At 39.8% G+C, this 25,559-nt stretch overlaps 2 protein-coding genes across 6 annotated transcripts in view; both read left to right on the top strand.

The window, feature by feature from the left end:
• Nucleotides 1-1,492: 1,492 nt before the first annotated feature.
• On the top strand, nucleotides 1,493-8,735 carry cyb561a3a (cytochrome b561 family, member A3a). Of its 4 annotated transcripts, none has more exons than XM_079348579.1 (7): nucleotides 1,493-1,680; nucleotides 3,987-4,117; nucleotides 5,120-5,324; nucleotides 6,180-6,388; nucleotides 7,009-7,163; nucleotides 7,257-7,413; nucleotides 7,504-8,735. In XM_079348579.1, exons 3-7 carry the CDS (start codon nucleotides 5,138-5,140, stop codon nucleotides 7,528-7,530), a joined length of 735 nt encoding a protein of 244 aa, XP_079204705.1. In that variant the 5' UTR covers nucleotides 1,493-1,680; nucleotides 3,987-4,117; nucleotides 5,120-5,137; the 3' UTR covers nucleotides 7,531-8,735. The 4 variants fall into 4 exon arrangements, with proteins under 4 accessions (XP_079204705.1, XP_079204704.1, XP_079204706.1 ...); XM_079348578.1 differs by having other exon boundaries at nucleotides 3,987-4,135; XM_079348580.1 differs by lacking the exon at nucleotides 3,987-4,117.
• A 911-nt stretch (nucleotides 8,736-9,646) lies between these two features.
• Nucleotides 9,647-25,559, top strand: part of loxl2b (lysyl oxidase-like 2b) — a 95,493-nt gene continuing 79,580 nt past the window's right edge. For both annotated transcript variants that reach the window (XM_079353558.1, XM_079353557.1), the window contains exons 1-3: nucleotides 9,647-9,755; nucleotides 13,792-14,151; nucleotides 14,296-14,471. In XM_079353558.1, coding sequence (XP_079209684.1) covers nucleotides 13,803-14,151; nucleotides 14,296-14,471 — 525 coding nt within the window. In that variant the 5' untranslated portion in view covers nucleotides 9,647-9,755; nucleotides 13,792-13,802. The remainder of the gene's footprint in view (nucleotides 9,756-13,791; nucleotides 14,152-14,295; nucleotides 14,472-25,559) is intronic.

Raw genomic sequence — 25,559 nt, 5'->3', positions numbered from 1 at the left:
ATAAGATAAGAAAGCTGGGAGAGAAAGAGGGAGAGAGAGATAAGAGATCCTGGTGCCAGTTCCCCCGGTAGTCTAGGCCTATAGCAGCATAACTATGAGCTGGTCCTAAGCCAGCCCTAACTATAAGATTTATCAAAAAGAAAAGTTTTAAGTCTATTCTTAAAAGTACCTAGTGTTTCTGTCTCCCGGACCCCGACTGGTAGACGATTCCAAAGGAGCGGAGCCTGATAACTAAAGGCTCTACCTCCCATAGTACTTTTAGAGACTATAGGCACCACAAGCAGGCCTGCATTCTGGGAACGTAATGTTCTTGTCGGATAGTACGGTACAATTAACTCTTTAAGATAGGATGGTGCCTGACCGTTTAGAGCTTTGTAGGTGAGCAGAAGGATTTTAAATTCTATTCTAGATTTTATAGGGAGCCAATGGAGAGAAGCTGATACAGGAGTAATGTGGTCCCTTTTCCTAGTTCTAGTAAGAACACGAGCTGCAGCGTTTTGGACGAGTTGGAGGGTCTTTAGAGAGTTACCATAGCACCCTGCTAAAATAGAATTACAGTAATCCAACCTGGAGGTAACAAATGCATGAACTAGTTTTTCAGCATCATTTTGTGACAGGATCTGCCTGATCTTAGAGATATTACGAAGGTGAAAATAAGCTGTCCTTGAAATTTGTTTAATGTAGGAATCAAAGGACATATCCTGATCAAATAGAACTCCTAGGTTCCTAACAGTGGTACTAGAGGCTACGCTTATACTACTAAGGGCCGTCATATCGGCAGAGAAAGTCTCTCTAAGGTTCTTAGGTCCAATCACTAGAACTTCAGTCTTTCATATCAGTCACAGCAAACAATAACTCCTCACTGAGGCAGCACACTTTCTTAAATCAGGGGTTCCCAAACTTTGCAGCCCACTGCCCCCATCAGACGGGGAGCTTGTTTAACCATTTGACATGCAAACAGCCACATTAGAATCACACCAAATTTGTATATATTATAAGAAACTACTTTGTATTTTTACAATAATGGGTAAAATATGTCATCATAAACCATTTTCTATTTTGTCAGGAGTCTCACAAAACTCCTGTCTTTATTCTGTGAAAATGTGCACATTTTGCAATGACAGTGGGAAACCTCCCTGACAGATTGTTGCCTTGCATTATGCTGTAAAAGTTAAGTGTATAAGTTTGTCAAAGGAAGTCGACAAAGGAAGGAAACAGCAAGAAAACAGAAACAGGAAATACAGGAGGAAGAGTTTTGGTGACAAAGGCAGACATAATGGACCCAAATTGTCTCTTGACTGGGGCCCCAACAGACTCTAGGATCTCCACTGTCATATAAACTTAAAGAAAATAAAAATAAATCAGCTGTTAATACCGGAGAGCAAGGCATCAGACTCACAGATCATCAAAGATCATGTCAGGCGTCCATAATTCAACTTATCATGATCAGAAAATATCGACTTCACAATTACGAGAGTTTCTGGAAATGCTACCCGAATTAGACTACATTTCCCACGAGGCATTGCGCTGTCAATACGGAAATGAGTTCTTAGCTCGAAATGAAATTACTTAACTTGTTTGCGCAGTTGTTATTCAAAACAGTGAGGTTGTCGTCGGTCGTGTTCACATGTAGGTGAAGGGTTTGTTAAAGACGTTTTCTCTTCACATCTACGCTGACAGGTGAGACTGCACGTGGTGACACACGTTACACATGACGCGCACGAGCCGTCTCATGAAACAAACAAACATAGATTCATTACTGACTCTTCACTTCAGTAGAAACATGTCTACTTTGAAGGATTCTGTCTTTAAATTGGGGAGAATTGGTCAGGTTTGTTTTGAGTCTTGACAGTAGTTTAAAAACATCCTGAACGTTTTAACCGGAAACAGAATGACCTTGACCCAAACTTCACACCTGATTTTATTTTTTCCTTGAATTCAATGTGTCTGATGTGTAGCTGCTGTAGTTTGTAAGTTTGACTCTCATATCAAATCAAGAAGGAATGTACCGGAAACCCCAAATCTAAGCGTGCATTTATTTATTTTCTTTTTTGCATTTTTTTAATGGACATTCAGCTGACAAGTCCAGATAATTATCATATCCAGAAGTAAAACACAAAATGAGGCCTGAACATTGTTGCCATAAGTATACACACCATTTAGAAAGGACATCTTATTTAAATCACTTAACAACACTTCTTCTTGCCCCCTCTGAACATTTGATTGGCTGGTTCCTTGTGATGACTCGTGACCTTGTGCTGGTTTTAGGGTGTCTTGAAGCTGTGTGTGTTGTGTTTGTCTTTTATGGGACGGTAGTGACACAGTTTAAGAGGGACCTTGACGCTGTCACGAGAACAGCCTACGTCTAGTCCTCACGTGAATTACAGGCTCCTGCTGCTCTGTGAAGAGTCATGAGGGGAGTGACGGTGAAGAAGGACCATCATGGATCATGTTAGGACTCTTCCTGAGGTCAAAGGAGGCCGTGACACACTGACAAGATCTGCACTCGCAAGAAAGTTAGGCAGAGATGAAAAGAGGCGTTGGAGGATGGTCAGACTGTTAAAGTACCTAAGCTAACATTAAATGAGGGATGTTCTGACCGCAGAGCTTGAGTCTGTCAACCGGCCACTGATCTGATCCTCCAACACCAAGAAACAGACTGAACTCTGAGCAAAGACGATGTGAAGGACCATGCTGTCAAACTGATTACAGCCCCTCCGTCTGCTCGCACTCAACGTTTTTAATGGCGTGTGTGCTCAGTGTCCACTCCTGTTGGACACGTGGAGTCAGGAGGATTCATCGTTTTAAGATAGATTTTCTGGGCTTTTTATTTCCGATTTATCGTCGGATATCTTTCTCACATCTATCTTCAGCCTGTAGAGATAGATGCACACATTCAGTGACATGTGTTTTTTTACGTGGTTTCCTCAAGTGCAGTGAAGAAGACGATCACTACGTCATGGTTTGACCCTCTGGAGGGGGATCACGCTCAACTCAGCTTTATTTGTATAGCAACTTTCATGCATAAAACATGCAGCCCAAAGTGCTTCACAGAATGAAAAGACAGTATAGAATAGTACATAGAAGGGCAATTGTTTGTATTGACAAAAAAAAGAAAGAATAATAAGCAAACAAGCAGAAATCCCTATTAATTAAAAGCCAGATAAAAAAGGTGGGTCTTTAGTTTACTTTTAAAAACACACAGAGAGCTCTCTGTTCTGATGTCCAGAGGCAGATACAGCCGCACATATCTGAGGTACATGTCGCTAATACTGATAGTCACTGCTAATATCGGCCGATATGATTGGCTGGCCGATTATTCAGTCAGGCTCGATTTATAGAGACAGGACAGGAAAGAGTCCAAAAGTGGGGACAGAGGACGAACATCAAGGAACCACAGGCCGGATTCAAACATGAGACACCGGCTCTCAACGATTAGAGACCGCTATGCCGTCGGCGCCCCCTGGAGGAGTGTTATGTTTAATGTTATAGCACTGAGGGCAGAGGTTTTACATTTCTAATGGTTACACATGGTTGTAGTAGAAACCCCAACATTTCCTGGATGAACTTCCCCTTCTCAGTTTGAGTAACATTCGCTCTTAGATAGTTTAGGAAGTGACGTAGATGTCGTCTGTATGCCCTCCGGCACATTCAAGACGGGTGAATGATGTGTTAGTTCATGTCAAACGAGCGTGTTGCGCCCTGCAGAGAACGCTCCAGCTTCTGTCAGGCCTTTCAGCAGCACAGCTCGAAGAGGGACGGACAAGAAGAGAACGCACAGTCCTAACAATGCAGACACTCCAAATAGCTCTGTTTAAAATGTGTTGGACAAACTTATCATGTTTGACCTGTGAAGGAGTAGCATATCAACAGCGTTGGAGGGATACGGTTGTTTGAGAAGAGAGTCGTATTTCTGGATTCACTAAATTGAGCCTCAAAAATTCCGATTCATGCGTCTCTCTCCAACGTTTCATCTCGTTTTTCAGGCAGCAGATGCAAACTGGCCGGACCGTCGTCTCGCAGCTGGTCCTCTGCCTCTAACTGGTTCCCTCTCAAAGGCGATGATTCGACCGCAGAATGTGGAAGTGAGAATTCATCTGAGCGGAAGAAAAACGAAGTGAGAACAATCAGGAGTGTGAGTGTTGGACAGAGAAAGACCACAGGCTGATAACAGGCGTAAAGCTACCACACCACCCGGAGATGGTGTTCAGCTCACACTCAGCCAGGGCCGTGTCCGGACTCTCGAGAACTGGGGTGGCCCACCCGGGGCACCGACTCATGCAGAGGGGGGGGGGGGGGGGGGGCATAGGATACGCAGAGGAACTAAACCCTTTCAATCCCAACTGATGGTCTGAAAGCAAATCAATTCAAACATAAATCTTAGTTAGATTAAAATAAAACCAAGAGGTGCATTTAAACAGTTTCTAACAGTCTGAGTAGCATAAATACATTTATAGACTGGAATAGTGATGAGGTATTTTTGTAGGCCAACCTGGAAGTAGCTTCACCATGGGTTCGAACCAGAATCCTCCTGTGGGATTTTTGTCATTGGATTTTGGATCATAGCAGAAAATAATCTCAAACAGGTTTCTGACGTGTCGCTGTTGAGTTCAGCTGGATGATCTTCACAAATGAACAACATTTATATGATTTGTATACAAATCCCCCCCGGACACGCCCCTGCGCTCAGCATTGTAGTAGCAGCAAGTGTTGTGAGTCACACGGCAGCTGTGGACGAGGTAAGGTGACTCTGATCAACAGGAAAATCAAAGCTCCACACTCCGAGGAGTTTGAGGGATTTTACATTGACACCACTTGTTCTCATTTACTGGTTTGCTTCATGACAGTCGTTCAGAGTGACTTCTTACGCTGTTGATGTTCTCTGATCTGCTTTAGTGTGAGTGAACTTTATGGTGAATATTTTATAGACCTGCTTTTATTGATCTCTCTCTTGCTGTGTTCATTTTACGCCTCGTGATCTTTTCTTTCATTCCTCCTGCTTCTCTTAATGTTTAACCCTGCTGCACTGTCCTCCTCTCTCTAGATCTCTGCTGGTGTTGGACTCTGATGTACAGAACGATAAGTTGTGTCTGGCTCTTTTCTGACTGTGTCCCTCCAGCCTGCAGGTCTCTTCAGGATGAGGTCCACTGTGAGCTTCTACACATGCCTGGTGCTCTGCCTGTGCCTCGGCCTGGCGTGTGTCGTGTGTGTCAGTGTATGGAACAGTCATTGGCGTGGCGGATTTGCCTGGGACGGTTCTGGCAAGCAGTTTAACTGGCATCCTGTGCTGATGGTGACAGGTCTGGTCGTGCTGTACGGACTCGGTAAGTGCCTGTTTCTCATTTAGAATGAGAGAGTTTCACTTCTGCTTCACTTCTTCAGTTTCTTGTTAAATATCTTTATTTAGGTGTTGAATTTCGCTGTGTTTCCCCCTGTAGGTGGTCTATGAATAGATTTCATTCCTGCTGTAACAGAAGTGAAATATGAGCGTCATGTTTGTTAGGTTGATGTGTTTATTTGAGATGGACAGAGCAGAGTGACTTCCTGCTCCACTGCTGCTGTTTGTGCAGTTAATGTGTTCACACCAAAGACTGTAAATCTTAAAGGATGAAGCCTGAGAGATGTCACTCACCTGTTCCTGCAGGGGGCGCTGGAGTCCCATTGAAGGCCCCGTAGACATAGTCTGCTCTGTCGATGTGTTTCTGAAGAAAACCACGAAAATATACATTTACATGACAGTGACGAATCATTGCATTCATTTGTAATCTATCTATAAACGTGGATGGAGCATACTTGGGAGGAAGTAGAAGAAGTTTGTAAATTGGATATTGGGACTTCCTCCTTTTTTGAGCAGCAATATGATGTAGCCCATGACAGAAATATGTGAAAGAGTTTATTTACATACAATGTGACATTTATGTACATTAGGGCACAAGTTATAACATGTTTTGTTGAACCAATGTGGATATTTACATATATTTACATATAGTTAGTTATACTTATTTATTCTTACAGGTTTACCTGTTATATTACATACTCATTTATTCTTACATATTTACCTGTTATATTACATACTTATTATGTGATCATTTCTCATTATGTAGCTTATATTATGACAAATATCCTTACACTATTTAACCCAAACAGCACACTTTTGTGTATTGTATTTTCTCTGACAGGAGCTGTGTTATACCGTGTCCCGCTGACCTGGGGTCAGAATAAACTCCCTTGGAAGCTTCTTCACGCTGCACTGATGCTTCTTTCTCTGGTGCTGTCAATCATCGGGCTCTGCGCTGTATTCGACTTCCACAATCATAATAAGATTGCCAACCTTTATTCCTTACACAGCTGGATTGGAATCGCTGTTACTGCTCTTTTCGCCCTGCAGGTTTGTTAGAATAATTTCTTAAAGGTTACATATTCTCCTCCTCCTCAACCAGTGTAAATAAGTCTTAGAGATCATGTGTGTGAAGTGTGTTGTTGTAAATCCACTCTGATCCTGTATTTGATCATGTCTATAAACCCCTCTATTTCAGCCCTGCTCAGAACAGGCTGTTTCTGTGTCTGTAGCTTTAAATATGTAAATGAGCTGTGTCTGACCACGCCCCCTCTCTGGAAGGGCTCGGGTGTACTCGCTGCTTTCTGGCTCCATGTCCTATTGTTTACGGTGAGAAGGCAGACTCAGAGGGCAGAACAAACACCTAGCTGTGGGAGTGTCACCCACCTGGGGGAGGGGCTACTGCCCTTTGTGATGTCATGAGGGGAAAATCTCCCAATGGCCTGTTAGAGCACACATTTTCTGAAAAGTACAACAGGCAAAAGACAGAGAGGATGGACTTTTCTCATAATTCGGGGGTTTGAAGACAGCGTATTAATGTTTGGAAAATATGTGAAAGTGTATTTTTACATAATATGTGACCTTCAAGTGAAGTGTTTTAATGAGGAGGGCGTGTTTATTTTGACACTCTGTTGAATTTGAGTTAATTGTCTCTGCTTTGCTCCGTTCAGTGGGTGGTTGGCGTGGCAGGCTTCCTCCTGCCCTGGTCTCCCACATCACTTCGTGTACTTTTGAAACCCATACACGTGTGGATGGGAGGAAGCATACTGACACTCAGCATCGCGGCCTGCATCTCAGGAATCAACGAAAAGCTCTTCTTTGTCCTGTGAGTGCCATGTTTCCGGATGTTTCCTGGTAATGTTTTTTACATATGAAGACAGCAGATTCAAGTTCTCATCTTTTGTGTATTGCTCCACAGCACTAAGCTTCAGCCATATTCCAACCTTCCACCTGAGGCTGTTTTTGCAAACATGTTAGGAGTTTTGATTGTAGCCTTCGGCTTGGTCGTCCTAAAGATTTTGTCCAATCATAAATGGCAGCGCCCGGACTCGAGACCAGAGGACATCAATTACACGGTGAGAACCTTCTGCAACTGATTTCAGATGACGACCACAGGATGTCATTCAATCAGTAACCTTGACCTCCTTCTCTGCTTTCCTCTCCAGCCGATCCTTCAAGAAGAAAATGAATGAGACCATTTTCAAAGCTGCTTGAATCAAACATGCACCAAGACAATTTGCTTAGAAATGGGATGTGGCTTTGCAGTGTGAGGGTTCTATATGAATGTAAACTGAGCAGCTATTTAATAGATGCGTTTAAACCAGTGGTTCTCAAATAGTGGGGCGCGCCCCCTTTGGGGGGCGCGGTGCGATACCTGGGGGGGCGCGTGTGACCCTGGGGAACAGGCTTTTTTTTTGGCCGTACTAGTATAAAGTGTAATTGCGCATCCACTACAGTAGGCCGCAGTGGCGCTGTCATTGTTACTTCTGTCACGTTTGCGACAGTGCAACATTTTACGACTTACAAGACAACAGGTTTGCTTTGGTTACCTTGGTTACCAGTGTTGAGTCAACAGAAAGCTCCGACTGCGTTCTGTCTAAAGCCTCCGTTATTCAACATAACAACCGCCAACATGAAAAAGTTTTTAACAGGGATGAAAAGAAAAGCGGAGAGAGACAAAGATAATGAGACAAAAGAAAGTCACCCGAAAGCTAAGACGAGGAAATACGACGAAGCGTATTTAGCGCTTGGCTTCACTGTCACTACAGTTGGAGAAGAGGAAAGACCGGTGTGTTTGTAAGTTTGACCATATGTCTTTCTTTTTTTCTTTTCTTTAATGTTAATAAGGATAAAATGTTATGCAGAGATGGATAGTCACGGTGGGGAGTGGGGGGCGCGAATAGTTTTCTTCTTGCTAGGGGGGGGCGTAACAGAAAATAATTGAGAAGCACTGGTTTAAACCAACAACAAGAAACACAACAAATCTCCATCATAGTGATTCCATTTTATCATTTAATATATTAATATAATCTATCATTTCACATTTCTAATTTTAAATAAAGGCCATCACGGGTTGCCATATCGCTGAGTGGTTATGTCATGCGTCTCATAGAGGTTGAGGATTTTGTTGCAATGGGCTTGGGTTCGAATCTGACAGCAAGTTTGAATCCTCTTGTGGTCAACGTGCAGAATCTTTAATGTCAACCTTGTAATGGAGGAGGGGGGAAGTCTTTAACAGGTTCACATCAGTCTGGTGGTCATTATTAAACCTTATTTTGTGTTTAATGCTGTTTTATATTCATCATGAAGAAATGGTTTCAGTCTATGTGATATAATAAAGCTTTAAATGTATTTATGATTTTTCCAGAACAAAAAAATAAAGTTGGATGGGCCTATTGTCATGTCTCTGTGTAATATATTATAGGGCTTAAGCACCTTCAGGGACTGTGAGGGTCCCAGGTCTCTGGCACCTTTATTGTTGGCGGGTCATGAGCTGAACACTTTGGGAGCCCCTGGTCAAGATAATACTTGTGTCACTGCTCTGAATGAAATTACACGTGTGCACATTTTCTGACAAAGGTTTTCGGAATAAACGGTGAACGGCCTAACCACTGGTAAGATGAAGATGCCTTTAAAGAATGAATAACGCAGGCTTGTAGTGGACTCCGGATAGATTCAGAGTTAATGAAAGTGGTGTGTGACATAATCTGGAGGCAAAAAAACCCCGAAAGGTTAACAGATTGTTCAACTCTTCCACCCTGCACGTTTGAGTTATGCTGTCTGATTGGGTGTGCGCACACTTTTTCTCCTTATAAAACGGTGTTATAACACACACAGACATGTGACGTCACCGGACAAGGAGCGCGCGCACATCTGTTTTAATGATCGGGCCCATAGTTCAAAACATTAACACTTAACGACTTAAATATGGAGGTTAAAGTAATGTATGAATATGCGTGATGGTCACGTGACTCTCCATGTGAGGTCTCGTGCCACATTATGGCTTTATTATTACTGGACCGAGGCATTGGGTTATAGCTCTGGGTTCGACTAAAAGTAGCCTAATTACAGGCTACTGTTATTGTTAACCAACAGTTAATGAAAATCAAAAAATATTAAAATACATCAGTTAGATGAGTTTTGATTGTTTCCATCCTTCCAACTTTGAGTGCGTGTTTTTTTTTTGTAATCCGACACTCCTCGAAGGCAGCACTGTCACTTGATGTGTTCCACGTCCCGGGCCATCTCCGGTGAGCTCATCGTGGAAGAGGAGGGCCCAAAGTGGGCGAGGCCCCCGCAGCTCCGCTCCAGAGCCTGACATCTGCGGGAGAGGGAGTGAAAGTTTAGAAAGCGAGAGGGTGAAGAAGCCTGCGTTTTGTGCCTGCTGCTGCAGCCTGCAGGGAGGGACAGAGCTCAAGTAAGTCCAACTACAGAGCATGATCATAGGACAGGACATGTCGATGATGTCCATTTCAAATCAGATCATGTAAACTAGAAGTCGTGAATTCAGCAGTCTTTATATGCAGCCTTACTTTGAAGCAGAAGCTAAATAAAAGAGAATGAATACTCGGGATATGCAGGATCTGCAGGTGACAGGGTCGTCTATGTAAAGATGTGCTGCTCTTCTCTGTTTGATTTCAAATCCTGAAACCAACGGGGTGTTTTTGGTTCCGATTACATTAAAAATACAACTGTTGAAGTATCATGAAAAGCTTCTCCAAGATCAAGCTTTTTTTTTTCAGGAGGCTCTCCGTGCACCGCTGGTATGCCATTAAAAACAGATGATGATGATAATAATCGATAATGTCGTTTGGTAACTTCTGTAATGGGAACATCGTTTTTTGCAGCCTTTGTTACAGGACAGGTTGTATTTGGATCTAAGGCCACGTTCTGAAATAGGCTAAAGATGAATAGTGAACTCTCAGACCTCATTTTTACCAGAGAGCCTGAGAGCAGCTTGAACCCTGACCTCTGAGCTCAACCACGCAGAGCACGTTTTAGATGAACATGTGTTTGTGAACTGAACAGCTTTCCAGTGACAAGGATTTCTTTGAAGACGTTTTGTTTTGAAGGGGGGCTGTAACATCCTCTTGGATATGCCACTTTTGTTTGTTACAGACTTTGTTGTATCTGCGTCTTGATCCAATCCTCACGCTGTCTCAGAGAAGTCAGAGGAGTAGTCCTTTGGTGTTTGGTTGAACACATTTATTCCTCCAGGATTCATTCTGTATCATCAGCTGTAGTCAGGGCCGCCCCTGGCCAACTGGAGGCCCTAAGCAGGATTTTATTTCGGGGCCTCCCTTCCAATAACATAATAATAATAATAATGATAATAATAATAAATTACAATTACTAACAAATCAAATGAACAGCCTCTATCAACAGTGGAACAATAAAAACATAGATTGATAGGCTATAAACCTGAGCCAACATATGACCACCAACTGGTCAATTAAAAACTCCTTCTTTTCAATAAAGCTGAAAATATTCAGTTAACAAGACATTTAATAAATGGTCATCAGGGCCTCTTGAAAATGTAATCTCCAGTCCACATCTCAACATTATTATCATCTCTTCTGTTTCATGATTAGCACGAGCAGACATGCTAGCAGTTTATGTTTATATGCCACAAAGTTTTTTATTTTTTATTTCAACAACATACCCACCTTCAAGTGAAGCACGAGCCCCTTCCTGTTTGGACTTTTTCTTTCTTTTGAACGCTCATCCTTTGCGCATTTGCAGAGCATGATGATACTTTATTGATCCCGAGGAAATTCAATTCACTTGCGCAAAATGGGGCCCCCCATGGATCGCAGGGCCCGACGCACAGCGCGTTTTCTGCATGCAGGGAGGGGCGGGCCTGGCTGTAGTGTTACCTCTGTATGTTTTGCCTCTGTTGAACTCGTGTCTTTTTGATGTTTTTTTATGAACATTGCTGTCTGAGTGCCACACTGTGAGCAGACGCTGAGGCCGAGGGCTTCATTCCATCTGTTCATTCTTTAATGTGTGTTGTTTCTAGCTTGTGTAACCACTGCCACGTTACAGTGAGGAAAGTCGAAACCGTGCAGTTTGAAGGAGAACTACTTTCCTGCCACATGTTTTACTCAAAAGCAAAAGATGGAGGTTTGAACATTAAAGGGGTTTCAGAGAGCCAGCAGCAGGAGAAGAGAATCATTGAATCGTGAAATCAGCTTTTAACTCCAGTGTGATGAGCTGCACTCTCTCTTTTACACTGAAGCAGTGTCTTCTTTTCCTCCTGTGCAAGTTTGGCATCTTGTCACCCTGCAGATGTTCAAGCTTGAGTGCAGTTTGTTCAGACTCTCTAAATGTAATGCAAAGAAAACTTGCCATGGCTTTATTTTAGAGACAGGACAGGAGAGAGGAGAGTCAGAGATCAGGGAGAGAGAGAGAGAGCACTGACATGCCACAGGTCGATTTGAACCCGTGCTAGAAGCACTAAAGCTTCTGTACATGGGGCAGGCGCTTTAACCACAGGGCGTCCGGCGCCCCAAAGAAAACTTTTATTAAAAAAGGTTCTGAGCCAAGACAGACACCCAACACAAAGTTGCTCCTGCTGCTTCATCGGAAGCAGCAGGAGTTCATACTGAAGGGGACTTTACACAGCAGCTGCTACCATCAGGTGTGACCTGCAGGGTAAAAGCAAGTCAAGGAGTCAGAAGACTAGAAAAGAACCATACAATCTCAAATCGGGCTTCTGGATTATGTCAAAAATCCTAATCAGGATTTTTGGATTGACATAGAGATCATGATTGCTAACAACGATTATCTTTGATCTCACAGCATCTGCATCACATCATTCATCCAACGTAAACACTCTTTTTTTAAAAGATTTATGTTGGGCCTTTTTAGCCTTTATTATAGAGGGAGGACAGTGGTTAGGGTTGGAAGCTAGGGAGAGAGAGTCGGGGAAGACATTCGAGAAAGGAGCCACGGGCCGCCCGCGCGACAACTACATCCTCAACACATGAGATAGATAGATAGATAGATAGATAGATAGATAGATAGATAGATAGATAGATAGATAGATAGATAGATAGATAGATAGATAGATAGATAGATAGATAGATAGATAGATAGATAGATAGATACTTTATTGATCCCGAGTGAAATTCAGGGCATCCAGTAGCAGTATACAGACAGGCAGGACACAAGACATTAGTTACTATACACAACTGCTGTCCCCCCTCCCCTCTGTATACAATAATCCCCCAAACAAGTTAGACTTAAAACTTACAGTATATAGCATAATGTACCTAACCTGTGAGGAGAGAAAAACATGTGTGAAGTTTAAAGGAGACCTGTAAACAGTTAAAGAGCCTTAGAAACAAAGTGCTGACCTTCTAGAAACTAGTTACATGTGTATGTACAGAGGTCTTTGAGCTTATGCCAGAGGTGTGAGTACAGTCGTTAAACAGTCGTTAAACAGTCAATGCAGGGAGCAATTGTGCTCAGCAACATAAAGAAGCAGTGATTAGCATTAAGTGTCCATGACAATAAGGTGAAACCAGGAGTGATTAGGGTGATTGCCATTTAAGTACCCAACTATTGAGGAGCAGATTAGTATTAAGTGTTGAAGACAATAGAGTGAAACTTGACCTAGTTAGGGTGATCATGTCAACCATTACAGATGTAGCATAACAATACAGTAGGATGAAACCAGACATGATTAGAGTGATTATCTTTAAAGTGACCAGTGCTCAGTAAGGTGACTATCAATATGCATTAAAGTGTCCAACTGGGGGCTGACTCTGAGGTCAGCGGTGCAGATGAGGAGTGAGTAAAAAAGTGGGGGAAAAAAAAGAGTCCAAGGTTCACCGTGTGGGTTCATGAGGCTGTAGTCACCAGACCAGACCAGACTCTTAACACTTTATTATATAAGTATACAATACATAAAGAAAGAATAATTTTGTGGCCTTTGTGGGACATGTACAAAACCTGTGATCGAAACAAGCGAAGCACTGTGGCACAGTAACCGTTTTATCTCCGTTCTCTTCTTTTGATCATCGTCAGAAGCCTGAATCAGATTTGAAATTCAAAGTTGATTATTTGCCATACGCTCAAGTCTGTATACCGTTTTTATACACTCAAACAAGTCTGTGGAAATCTGAAAAAGGAAGTCACATCTTTAACAAACAAACACATGGCCTGCAATGTCTTAAAACTTCACATTTAGACAAGAAGATGACCCTCAAGGCCCCTAATCCTTCCTGAAGGGGCTCAACGTTCTGAACAGAGACTCCAAATCTGTAGACTCAGATGGTCACAACAATCCTCCTGAGATTATCAGCAGGATCTCTGGCTGTAAAATATGTAAACTGTCTTTTAATGTTTGATGTCTCCCTTGAATATAGCGAGTACGTTGATGAAGAACCCTCTACCACAGTTTCTGAGCATCTTCTCTGATGGCTCCCTCCTCTTTTTCTTTTCAACAGTTCCAACCAAAATGTCGTCCACTGGGTACCTGCGCTGCTGCATGCTCATTCTGTCAGTGTTAATAGAGCTGGCTCTTGCCCAGTATGAACATCTCGGCTACCCGACCGGCTTCACCGACCAAGTAGAGGAACAGTACAGCGCCCCGCAGCTGTCACCGGACACACCCAGGATCCAGCTCCGATTGGCGGGAGACAAGAGGAAACACAACGAAGGCCGTGTGGAAGTTTTCTACAACAACGAATGGGGCACTGTCTGCGATGACGACTTCAACATCCACTCGGCTCAGGTGGTGTGCAGGGAGCTGGGCTACTTGGAAGCCATCTCTTGGTCACCATCCTCGAAATATGGAAAAGGAGAAGGTTGTTAAAAAAAAACACACATTACAGCAGTATCTATTCTCTCTTCAGCATGAAACATATTCAGTAGGATGATATCGTTTCTGCTTCTAAGGCGAAAAGTCCAGCTTGTGAAAGCACTGATGAATTCTTCTTTTGTTCCATCAGGACCCATCTGGTTCGACAACCTCCACTGCACGGGCAAAGAAAGGACGCTGGCACTGTGTCCCTCCAATGGGATCGGTGTTTCTGACTGCAAACACAGTGAGGACGTCGGCGTCGTCTGCAGCGATAAGAGGATCCCTGGATTCAAATTTATCAACACGCTGCCCAACCATGTTGAGGTAAATATGCCCCGCCGTTCAAACTGTCGAGCTTTGCTTAGCTTTGCTTAGGCTGGATAGACTTTTGTGGCTTTGTGGGGGGGGACTGCATTGTTTCCTTAATGTCTGATCAGATAGTAAGGTCTTTAATTAATTAGTTCAGTCAATATCTTACAGATTGGACTTTTAATATGTTTTTATATATTTAAGATTTTTAAATATTTGGCAAAATCACAAGAGTCACAGAGTCCCTTCTATGAGTCATATAGCTGATGTCCATGATGACATCTCTGAAGTATTTCTCAAAGTTTCTCAAATGTCACAGAGAGGTTGTTTTCATGAGCTTAGTACAGTTTACAGCTCCTCGAACAATAAATCGGTTCTGTTTTGGCTGACTTCAGCTCAGCTCGTGCTTTACATGAGATGCTCTGTTTTAATAGCCATGCTTTCCTTATAGCCTGCTCTGGAAGTGTGTCAGCGAAAGTGAAGTAACAGTAACTGCTAATTGTTAAGAGGTGTTGCGATCGTAGCTGTCAGATTATTCCGGCCACATTTTCATTGGAGCTTCCACTTCTTCTTTGGCTGAAAGGCTCCAAGCTATTTGTCCCCAAAAGGAGAATGTTATCTTTGTGCTCACTGTGAAGGATCCACATTCCAGTGTAATGAGTAAACTGCAGCTCAGAGTAAACTCTCTGTCTCACTGAGCATCTCCTCTGCCTCTTTGTAAAGAGTTACAGGTCACATGCTATTCAAACACTTCATGTTTTTCTTACTCTAGATGTCCCGAACCTGTCTATAAACTCCCCTATAATGAGAAAAGTCCATCCTCTCCGTCTTTAGCCTGCTCTATTTTTCACAAAAATGTGTGCTCAAACAGGCCGTTTGGAAATGTTCCCCTCATGACATCACAAAGGGCAGTAGCCCCTCCCCCAGGTGGGTGACACTCCCACAGCTAGGTGTTTGTTCTGCCCTCTGAGTCTGCCTTCTCACCGTAAACAATAGGACATGGAGCCAGAAAGCAGCGAGTACACCCGAGCCCTCCCAGAGAGGGGGCGTGGTCAGACACAGCTCATTTACATATTTAAAGCTACAGACACAGAAACAGCCTGTTCTGAGCAGGGCTGAAATAGAGGGGTTTATAGACATGATCAAATACAGGATCATGCCTATAAACCCCTTCACATACATGTTTTTGGGACCTCTACATCTTGCTTAAACTGGTTAAAGAGGAGGTTTATCTGTGACCTTTAAAAGTATTTAGCATAAATAATATGAGGACAGTCCAGCAGAGTGTCTCTTTTGATCAAACGTTTGGCAGGAGTTAGAGGTTGATATAGGGTTGAATTGAAACCACTCAGAGTTAGTGAAAATGGATAGATTCAATTTATAACTGTAATAGCTGTGGTCACCAACAGTTGTCCAATCCGGTTAATCAAAGAGTTGAACTTAAACAGAATGGACTTGAAAACCAAAGTTGACTAGGGATGTAAGAATTCACTGAAGTCACGCTACAATACGATTCTCAATATTTATTTTGAGAGAATCGGGAGGTGTGTTCAGCTTCTCGTTATGGCATCCATTAAACGCTGCATCATGTTGGTTGTGCTATTTGCATAGTTCCTTGTCTTCTTGCAATAGTGTGCACACTGTTTTTGTCTCGTCTGGTATCGTCTCACCTCTTTCATTTTGTGTCTTGGGAAGCACAAACGCTTCCACTGCTCATTACATCCAACCTCCTCTGCTCTACAGCTGCTGGCGCTCACCATGTTACTGCGATTCATTCAGACAACCGATTCGAACCTTGCCACTTTTGAATCTGTTTTTAACTGCCTCAGTATTAATCTTTACATCCTTAATGTTGACTTGAGTGCCCTTTTTAAAGCTCCATCATACAGCACTTTTTTTTTTTTAAGACAAATTGCTTTTCCAAACTTTTTTCAGCACAGTGAATAAACAAGACCCACCCGAGTCCTGTAAACGTACATCGCTGCTTTGTAGGTGCTGATACATCTAGCTGACTTCCCCTGCAGAGTTTTACAAAGACAGATTGTACAGATTATGAATTCCTGGGGGCATGGCAGGAGATGTCTCGACGTCCGGAGTCAAGCTGGGATAGTAGCTGAAGGAATAAAAATCGGACTCAGCTTTTCCATTCCCCAAAAAAGATCACGTGGGCTGTGAGCATGTAAAACACAGCCACCCTCTGTGCCGCCCTTACCTCATCCCTTTGGAAGTGGTAATGTAATATGTCACGTTTTGCTGGCAGTTTTGCGGAAAAGGATGATTAAAGGGCTTTCGGAATGGTTAGGAGCCATCATGAGTAGAGGCACAACTTCCTTTTCAGGTGGTGGCTGCTGCAGCACAGCAGCTGGTGGACCACAAAGGAAACACCCAGAGAGCGAGCTGAGAAGGAGGCGAAACTTGAAGCCTTGCATGCACGTGTAACTGACCTTTGACGTCTGTGCACAGATTCCATTCAGGGACTGCATTGTCTTCTGAATGTGTTAAAATAACACAGCGCTGGTCTAGCTTACTTTGTAAAGTGTCTCATGTACAATGGCTACAGTCCTGGAGTCACTGGTAGCCAGTTCAACTCCCAGTCCCGTCGCTATTTGGAACATATTACCCCCACTCTCTCTCTCTCTTTCTCTCTCTCTCTCTCTCTCTCTCTCTCTCTCTCTGTCTCTCTCTCTCTCTCTCTCTCTCTCTCTCTTTCCAAATGAATCATCTCTGTCTTATCAAATACAAGACTGAAAGCACTCTTGAAGTTTCTAAACAACAGAAGTGTTCTTTTGCCTTTTTTTCTTTTTTTGACCGACTCATAACTGGACAGAGAATAAACACTGTATGCCTTAAATATGTGCTTTGTGTTCCTGGCTCTGCACCGACTTCAGTAGCTGTATATTTAGCATCAGTCAGCTGCAGAGTAAACAACACAGAAGGACAGCCCTGTCCAGCTCTTTATCTCAAACATTTTCTGTGGTATTTCTCTCCTGGCTATTTCTATATTCCAGTCACACTATGGGGAAGTCTCCCGCCTCACCTCTTGGTTTGGGAATGCAGAAGTGGCACGACGGCGCTCTGACCAGCGATCACTCTCATGAATAACGATTTATTTCAAACTGACTTCAACATGATGAAATTCCATGCTTGGCAGTGTGTGTTTTTCTGCACAGTCCAACGCGCCGCCTCATTCATAACCAATTATCTGAACAGTAGTGCAGTCATGTTTTTAAACCAGATTTATTCAAGTCAGCCCTCAGAAAGGAAAAATAAGCCGTAAACACAGACTTGAAGAGCAGCGAGGGGAATATTCCTGGTTATTAAACTTTAAATGCACAGTATGTAAACTCCACCACCAGGGGGCTCTTAGTCAAAACAATTATGAAAGATGAACCAATGAAAACAAACTGAGTTTACCAACTGGGCCAAAACTGACCTGAAGAAGACAATATGTCTCCCGGCGATGTATCCGAGTATAATTTACATGACGTGTTTAACACTGCAGCACATACAGCAACAGTACGGCAGCTGTCAGTAGCTGTCTTTGACATAACAGCTTGTGTTTCTACGGCAACGATAAACATGTCTGTCTGTCAACATGGCTGCCCCGAAAGACAGGTGAAGTAGTAACACAGACCAAAGAGGCAGCATCGACAGTTTATTGGATCACAGAATGCAGAATTATTTTCAGAAAATCAGCATGTATTTTCTTTGGTTGTGTGTGTGCTGGCGCTATGTGGAGCCTGAGCTCCAGGTGAGATGGGACGGGTCGAATGAATAGTTTTTCTGTCAGCCGGGCGGAGTCATCCCATTTAAACCAGAGTTGTTTGTTTTGTTTATCGACATAGTTGGTCATGTTTTCCTTTGGTTATTCCTTTCTTCAGACATGGATTGATTTGAGTTGAGCACACGTCTGAAAACAGCGTCCACATTCATCCCTTCGTAACTTTCTAAGTCAGCCTTTTCCTTGTCTCTGTTTCCGCGGCTCTATCTCTCAGAGGTAGATTACAAGCCGTGGTGAAGTCACCCCAAACCCAGTTTACAGCTCTCATTTTCCAACCTGTCGTTTTTTTCTTTCCCTCTAAAGCCTGGAGGCTAAATCATCAACTTTCCTAAAGTCATGCTGTGGTAGGGTTCCATAAATCCCTTGTCAGCCCTTCAGCACACTTTGCACTGTGATCGTGAATTAACGCATGATTCCCTTCTTGTCACTATCTTGAAATGATTGAAAGTGTTATTTTTCACAAAGCTGATAGATATTTCTGCTGCTATGTAAAACTTTTCTCCCAAAGGCCCGACATTCCTGTTGTGCAGCGTGGACGGATGTTTGTTCCCCTGGAGATTATGACGTGTTACTCTCAGTCAGAGATCTTACTCACTGCACGGCTCAAGAACACACACACACACACACACACACACACACACACACACACCTAAACACACACACAATAAACAATAAATATCCTGAGGGAACATTGCAGTTATTAAGCATTAGCAGACATATAGATATATATATTTTGTCTAACGTAGTAACTGTAACTAAGGAGGGCGGGGCTTAACAAAGGGTTAACTATTAAAGGTTTTGCTTCGTTAGAGTTGATTTTGGAAGTTGGAAATTCCGAGTTCCCAGTCAGAAGTGTCAACTGGAACGCCCCCTGAAGTCAGAATTGCTACTCGAAAACTTGGAGAAAATTTTTGGCCTGCTACGTGGACACGGGGCCTCACAGGGGGTGACAGCATGGCTCTACGCTCTTCTTTCAGTAGAAATGCATGCTGGTTTAGCTCACTCAGTATGCAGAAGGCGTTCCATATATGAATAATTCGCAGGCTCAACTATGATCCGTGGCCCCTTGGTGCTTGTTTACCCACCCTCTCCTTTCCATATTTTCTATCCTTCTTCAGCTGTCCAATGGAAAAAGGAGTCAAAGGCCAAAAACACAAAATTCAAAAATGAGAAAACTGTCGGTGCATTAGAGTAAAGTCCTTCTCTGGAATGTTGCAACACTTTCATCACTTGATATGTTCAAACATAGCATCAAGCATATCTAGCAACATCTGGATTTCTGTTTGAAAGGACAAAAACAACCCATGTGGTGCATTACCATCAACTCTCAGCTTCATTATATCTGATTTAGTTGGCTGTCGAGACGCAACAAAGATCCAAACTGTCTCGCTGTACCACCGGGCAGATTCCAGAACCCTTAATGGCTCCCAGGCGTTTCTTTATTTCCCATATGTTTTAATATTATTCAGTCATCGTCTTTCTGATTTATGCTTTTGTTCTTGGTTTGTCACAACTTTGAGAAACATCTGCTTTCAGTTTCAAAACAAGAGCTGATTTGATGTGTGTTAAAGGAGGACCATCTCTCAGTGACACATTGCTCTCGAGGTTTCCTTTGACATATTCTGTGCTCGTGCGAGCAGCTGGTGGAATAATCTCTCAAGAAGTCGACTTCCAGATGGAACTTGTTGGTCACCTATACATGACTGTAGGCCCACTGAAATACTCAGACCCAAAGTGTGGCCCATGAAACCAGTTTCTTGGTATGCTGCTGTGGACGTGAGGTGATTTCTCCTCAGACAGAAAGCCCTTTATTCAAACCATATGTTCCGGGCTCTTTGCACTCTGTTTTTCATGGAAAACTAAACTGAACTCAAAAATGAACTTCACAGGAGACTTTTGTACCAAGTAACTAAAAACTGTGTTCAGCTTCATTCCTATCAAAGACAGAGGTGAGCAAGAGAAACTGAAACAACGGCTCTTTACCATTGAGAACACTTATATTATCCCATTAAAATGTTGAGTGGTTGTTTTATGTATATATTTAACTCCAATAAACTCCTTAATCTTAATCCTGTGCTCTTTGGTAAATCATTGTTTTCAGTCACAGCTTCATCAGTGTTGCCAGGTCTGCTTGTTATAAGCGACTTTGGGCTTGTTTTTTTTTGTGTGTTTTTTTTGTAAAGTCTCTTGCAAATATCTTCAGTCGCAGGTTGAGTTTTTTTGGGCTTGTTTTCTAAAGTGTAGTTGTTTATTCAGGTTGTTTTTAAGTGTAGTTGTTTATTCAGGTTGTTTTCTAAAGTGTAGTTGTTTATTCAGGTTGTTTTTAAGTGTAGTTGTTTATTCAGGTTGTTTTTAAGTGTAGTTGTTTATTCAGGTTGTTTTTAAGTGTAGTTGTTTATTCAGGTTGTTTTTAAGTGTAGTTGTTTATTCAGGTTGTTTTTAAGTGTAGTTGTTTATTCAGGTTGTTTTTAAGTGTAGTTGTTTATTTCAGGTTGTTTTTAAGTGTAGTTGTTTATTCAGGTTGTTTTCTAAAGTGTAGTTGTTTATTCAGGTTGTTTTTAATTGTAGTTGTTTATTCAGGTTGTTTTTAAGTGTAGTTGTTTATTCAGGTTGTTTTCTAAAGTGTAGTTGTTTATTCAGGTTGTTTTTAAGTGTAGTTGTTTATTCAGGTTGTTTTTAATTGTAGTTGTTTATTCAGGTTGTTTTTAAGTGTAGTTGTTTATTCAGGTTGTTTTTAAGTGTAGTTGTTTATTCAGGTTGTTTTTAAGTGTAGTTGTTTATTCAGGTTGTTTTCTAAAGTGTAGTTGTTTATTCAGGTTGTTTTTAAGTGTAGTTGTTTATTCAGGTTGTTTTTAAGTGTAGTTGTTTATTCAGGTTGTTTTTAATTGTAGTTGTTTATTCAGGTTGTTTTTAAGTGTAGTTGTTTATTCAGGTTGTTTTTAAGTGTAGTTGTTTATTCAGGTTGTTTTCTAAAGTGTAGTTGTTTATTCAGGTTGTTTTTAAGTGTAGTTGTTTATTCAGGTTGTTTTCTAAAGTGTAGTTGTTTATTCAGGTTGTTTTTAAGTGTAGTTGTTTATTCAGGTTGTTTTTAAGTGTAGTTGTTTATTCAGGTTGTTTTTAAGTGTAGTTGTTTATTCAGGTTGTTTTCTAAAGTGTAGTTGTTTATTCAGGTTGTTTTTAAGTGTAGTTGTTTATTCAGGTTGTTTTTAAGTGTCGTTGTTTATTCAGGTTGTTTTTAAGTGTAGTTGTTTATTCAGGTTGTTTTCTAAAGTGTAGTTGTTTATTCAGGTTGTTTTTAAGTGTAGTTGTTTATTCAGGTTGTTTTTAAGTGTAGTTGTTTATTCAGGTTGTTTTTAAGTGTAGTTGTTTATTCAGGTTGTTTTCTAAAGTGTAGTTGTTTATTCAGGTTGTTTTCTAAAGTGTAGTTGTTTATTCAGGTTGTTTTTAAGTGTAGTTGTTTATTCAGGTTTGCTTTTAAGTTTAGTGGTTTATTCAGGTTGTTTTTAATTGTAGTTGTTTATTCAGGTTGTTTTTAAGTGTAGTTGTTTATTCAGGTTGTTTTCTAAAGTGTAGTTGTTTATTCAGGTTGTTTTTAAGTGTAGTTGTTTATTCAGGTTGTTTTTAAGTGTAGTTGTTTATTCAGGTTGTTTTTAAGTGTAGTTGTTTATTCAGGTTGTTTTTAAGTGTAGTTGTTTATTCAGGTTGTTTTTAATTGTAGTTGTTTATTCAGGTTGTTTTTAAGTGTAGTTGTTTATTCAGGTTGTTTTTAAGTGTAGTTGTTTATTCAGGTTGTTTTTAAGTGTAGTTGTTTATTCAGGTTGTTTTTAATTGTAGTTGTTTATTCAGGTTGTTTTTAAGTATAGTTGTTTATTCAGGTTGTTTTTAAGTGTAGTTGTTTATTCAGGTTGTTTTTAAGTGTAGTTGTTTATTCAGGTTGTTTTTAAGTGTAGTTGTTTATTCAGGTTGTTTTCTAAAGTGTAGTTGTTTATTCAGGTTGTTTTTAAGTGTAGTTGTTTATTCAGGTTGTTTTTAAGTGTAGTTGTTTATTCAGGTTGTTTTTAAGTGTAGTTGTTTATTCAGGTTGTTTTCTAAAGTGTAGTTGTTTATTCAGGTTGTTTTTAAGTGTAGTTGTTTATTCAGGTTGTTTTTAAGTGTAGTTGTTTATTCAGGTTGTTTTTAAGTGTAGTTGTTTATTCAGGTTGTTTTCTAAAGTGTAGTTGTTTATTCAGGTAGTTTTCTAAAGTGTAGTTGTTTATTCAGGTTGTTTTCTAAAGTGTAGTTGTTTATTCAGGTTGTTTTTAATTGTAGTTGTTTATTCAGGTTTGCTTTTAAGTGTAGTTGTTTATTCAGGTTGTTTTTAATTGTAGTTGTTTATTCAGGTTGTTTTCTAAAGTGTAGTTGTTTATTCAGGTTGTTTTTAAGTGTAGTTATTTATTCAGGTTGTTTTATAAAGTGTAGTTGTTTATTCAGGTTGTTTTTAAGTGTAGTTGTTTATTCAGGTTGTTTTTAATTGTAGTTGTTTATTCAGGTTGTTTTCTAAAGTGTAGTTGTTTATTCAGGTTGTTTTTAAGTGTAGTTGTTTATTCAGGTTGTTTTTAAGTGTAGTTGTTTATTCAGGTTGTTTTCTAAAGTGTAGTTGTTTATTCAGGTTGTTTTTAAGTGTAGTTGTTTATTCAGGTTGTTTTTAATTGTAGTTGTTTATTCAGGTTGTTTTTAAGTGTAGTTGTTTATTCAGGTTGTTTTTAAGTGTAGTTGTTTATTCAGGTTGTTTTTAAGTGTAGTTGTTTATTCAGGTTGTTTTTAAGTGTAGTTGTTTATTCAGGTTGTTTTCTAAAGTGTAGTTGTTTATTCAGGTTGTTTTTAAGTGTAGTTGTTTATTCAGGTTGTTTTTAAGTGTAGTTGTTTATTCAGGTTGTTTTTAAGTGTAGTTGTTTATTCAGGTTGTTTTTAAGTGTAGTTGTTTATTCAGGTTGTTTTCTAAAGTGTAGTTGTTTATTCAGGTTGTTTTTAAGTGTAGTTTTTTATTCAGGTTGTTTTTAAGTGTAGTTGTTTATTCAGGTTGTTTTTAAGTGTAGTTGTTTATTCAGGTTGTTTTCTAAAGTGTAGTTGTTTATTCAGGTAGTTTTCTAAAGTGTAGTTGTTTATTCAGGTTGTTTTCTAAATTGTAGTTGTTTATTCAGGTTGTTTTTAATTGTAGTTGTTTATTCAGGTTTGCTTTTAAGTGTAGTTGTTTATTCAGGTTGTTTTTATTTGTAGTTGTTTATTCAGGTTGTTTTCTAAAGTGTAGTTGTTTATTCAGGTTGTTTTTAAGTGTAGTTGTTTATTCAGGTTGTTTTTAAGTGTAGTTGTTTATTCGGGTTGTTTTTAAGTGTAGTTGTTTATTCAGGTTGTTTTTAATTGTAGTTGTTTATTCAGATTGTTTTTAAGTATAGTTGTTTATTCAGGTTGTTTTTAAGTGTAGTTGTTTATTCAGGTTGTTTTTAAGTGTAGTTGTTTATTCAGGTTGTTTTCTAAAGTGTAGTTGTTTATTCAGGTGGTTTTCTAAAGTGTAGTTGTTTATTCAGGTTGTTTTCTAAAGTGTAGTTGTTTATTCAGGTTGTTTTTAATTGTAGTTGTTTATTCAGGTTTGCTTTTAAGTGTAGTTGTTTATTCAGGTTGTTTTTAATTGTAGTTGTTTATTCAGGTTGTTTTCTAAAGTGTAGTTGTTTATTCAGGTTGTTTTCTAAAGTGTAGTTGTTTATTCAGGTTGTTTTTAAGTGTAGTTGTTTATTCAGGTTGTTTTTAAGTGTAGTTGTTTATTCAGGTTGTTTTCTAAAGTGTAGTTGTTTATTCAGGTTGTTTTTAAGTGTAGTTGTTTATTCAGGTTGTTTTTAATTGTAGTTGTTTATTCAGGTTGTTTTTAAGTGTAGTTGTTTATTCAGGTTGTTTTCTAAAGTGTAGTTGTTTATTCAGGTTGTTTTCTAAAGTGTAGTTGTTTATTCAGGTTGTTTTTAAGTGTAGTTGTTTATTCAGGTTTGCTTTTAAGTGTAGTGGTTTATTCAGGTTGTTTTTAAGTGTAGTTGTTTATTCAGGTTGTTTTCTAAAGTGTAGTTGTTTATTCAGGTAGTTTTCTAAAGTGTAGTTGTTTATTCAGGTTGTTTTCTAAATTGTAGTTGTTTATTCAGGTTGTTTTTAAGTGTAGTTGTTTATTCAGGTTGTTTTTAAGTGTAGTTGTTTATTCAGGTTGTTTTTAATTGTAGTTGTTTATTCAGGTTGTTTTTAAGTATAGTTGTTTATTCAGGTTGTTTTTAAGTGTAGTTGTTTATTCAGGTTGTTTTTAAGTGTAGTTGTCTATTCAGGTTGTTTTTAAGTGTAGTTGTTTATTCAGGTTGTTTTCTAAAGTGTAGTTGTTTATTCAGGTTGTTTATAAGTGTATTTGTTTATTCAGGTTGTTTTTAAGTGTAGTTGTTTATTCAGGTTGTTTTTAAGTGTAGTTGTTTATTCAGGTTGTTTTCTAAAGTGTAGTTGTTTATTCAAGTAGTTTTCTAAAGTGTAGTTGTTTATTCAGGTTGTTTTTAATTGTAGTTGTTTATTCAGGTTTGCTTTTAAGTGTAGTTGTTTATTCAGGTTGTTTTTAATTGTAATTGTTTATTCAGGTTGTTTTCTAAAGTGTAGTTGTTTATTCAGGTTGTTTTTAAGTGTAGTTGTTTATTCAGGTTGTTTTCTAAAGTTTAGTTGTTTATTCAGGTTGTTTTTAAGTGTAGTTGTTTATTCAGGTTGTTTTTAATTGTAGTTGTTTATTCAGGTTGTTTTTAAGTGTAGTTGTTTATTCAGGTTGTTTTTAAGTGTAGTTGTTTATTCAGGTTGTTTTTAAGTGTAGTTGTTTATTCAGGTTGTTTTCTAAAGTGTAGTTGTTTATTCAGGTTGTTTTTAAGTGTAGTTGTTTATTCAGGTTGTTTTTAAGTGTAGTTGTTTATTCAGGTTGTTTTTAAGTGTAGTTGTTTATTCAGGTTGTTTTTAAGTGTAGTTGTTTATTCAGGTTGTTTTTAAGTGTAGTTGTTTATTCAGGTTGTTTTTAAGTGTAGTTGTTTATTCAGGTTGTTTTTAAGTGTAGTTGTTTATTCAGGTTGTTTTTAATTGTAGTTGTTTATTCAGGTTGTTTTTAAGTATAGTTGTTTATTCAGGTTGTTTTTAAGTGTAGTTGTTTATTCAGGTTGTTTTTAAGTGTAGTTGTTTATTCAGGTTGTTTTTAAGTGTAGTTGGTTATTCAGGTTGTTTTCTAAAGTGTAGTTGTTTATTCAGGTTGTTTTTAAGTGTAGTTGTTTATTCAGGTTGTTTTTAAG

The sequence above is a fragment of the Symphodus melops genome (assembly GCF_947650265.1).
Source record: "Symphodus melops genome assembly, chromosome: 1".
NCBI classification, from domain to species: domain Eukaryota; kingdom Metazoa; phylum Chordata; class Actinopteri; order Labriformes; family Labridae; genus Symphodus; species Symphodus melops.
Note: the sequence above shows the minus strand (reverse complement) of the source record. Positions and strands in the feature narration are given on the sequence as shown.

Bases quoted from the DNA above. Each gene is read 5' to 3' on its own strand.
- cyb561a3a (XM_079348580.1), top strand. From the start codon at position 5,138: ATGAGGTCCACTGTGAGCTTCTACACATGCCTGGTGCTCTGCCTGTGC. The intron at 5,325-6,179 runs GTAAGTGCCTGT...TTTCTCTGACAG, and splicing joins GGTCGTGCTGTACGGACTCG to GAGCTGTGTTATACCGTGTC. The intron at 7,414-7,503 runs GTGAGAACCTTC...TTTCCTCTCCAG, and splicing joins CAGAGGACATCAATTACACG to CCGATCCTTCAAGAAGAAAA.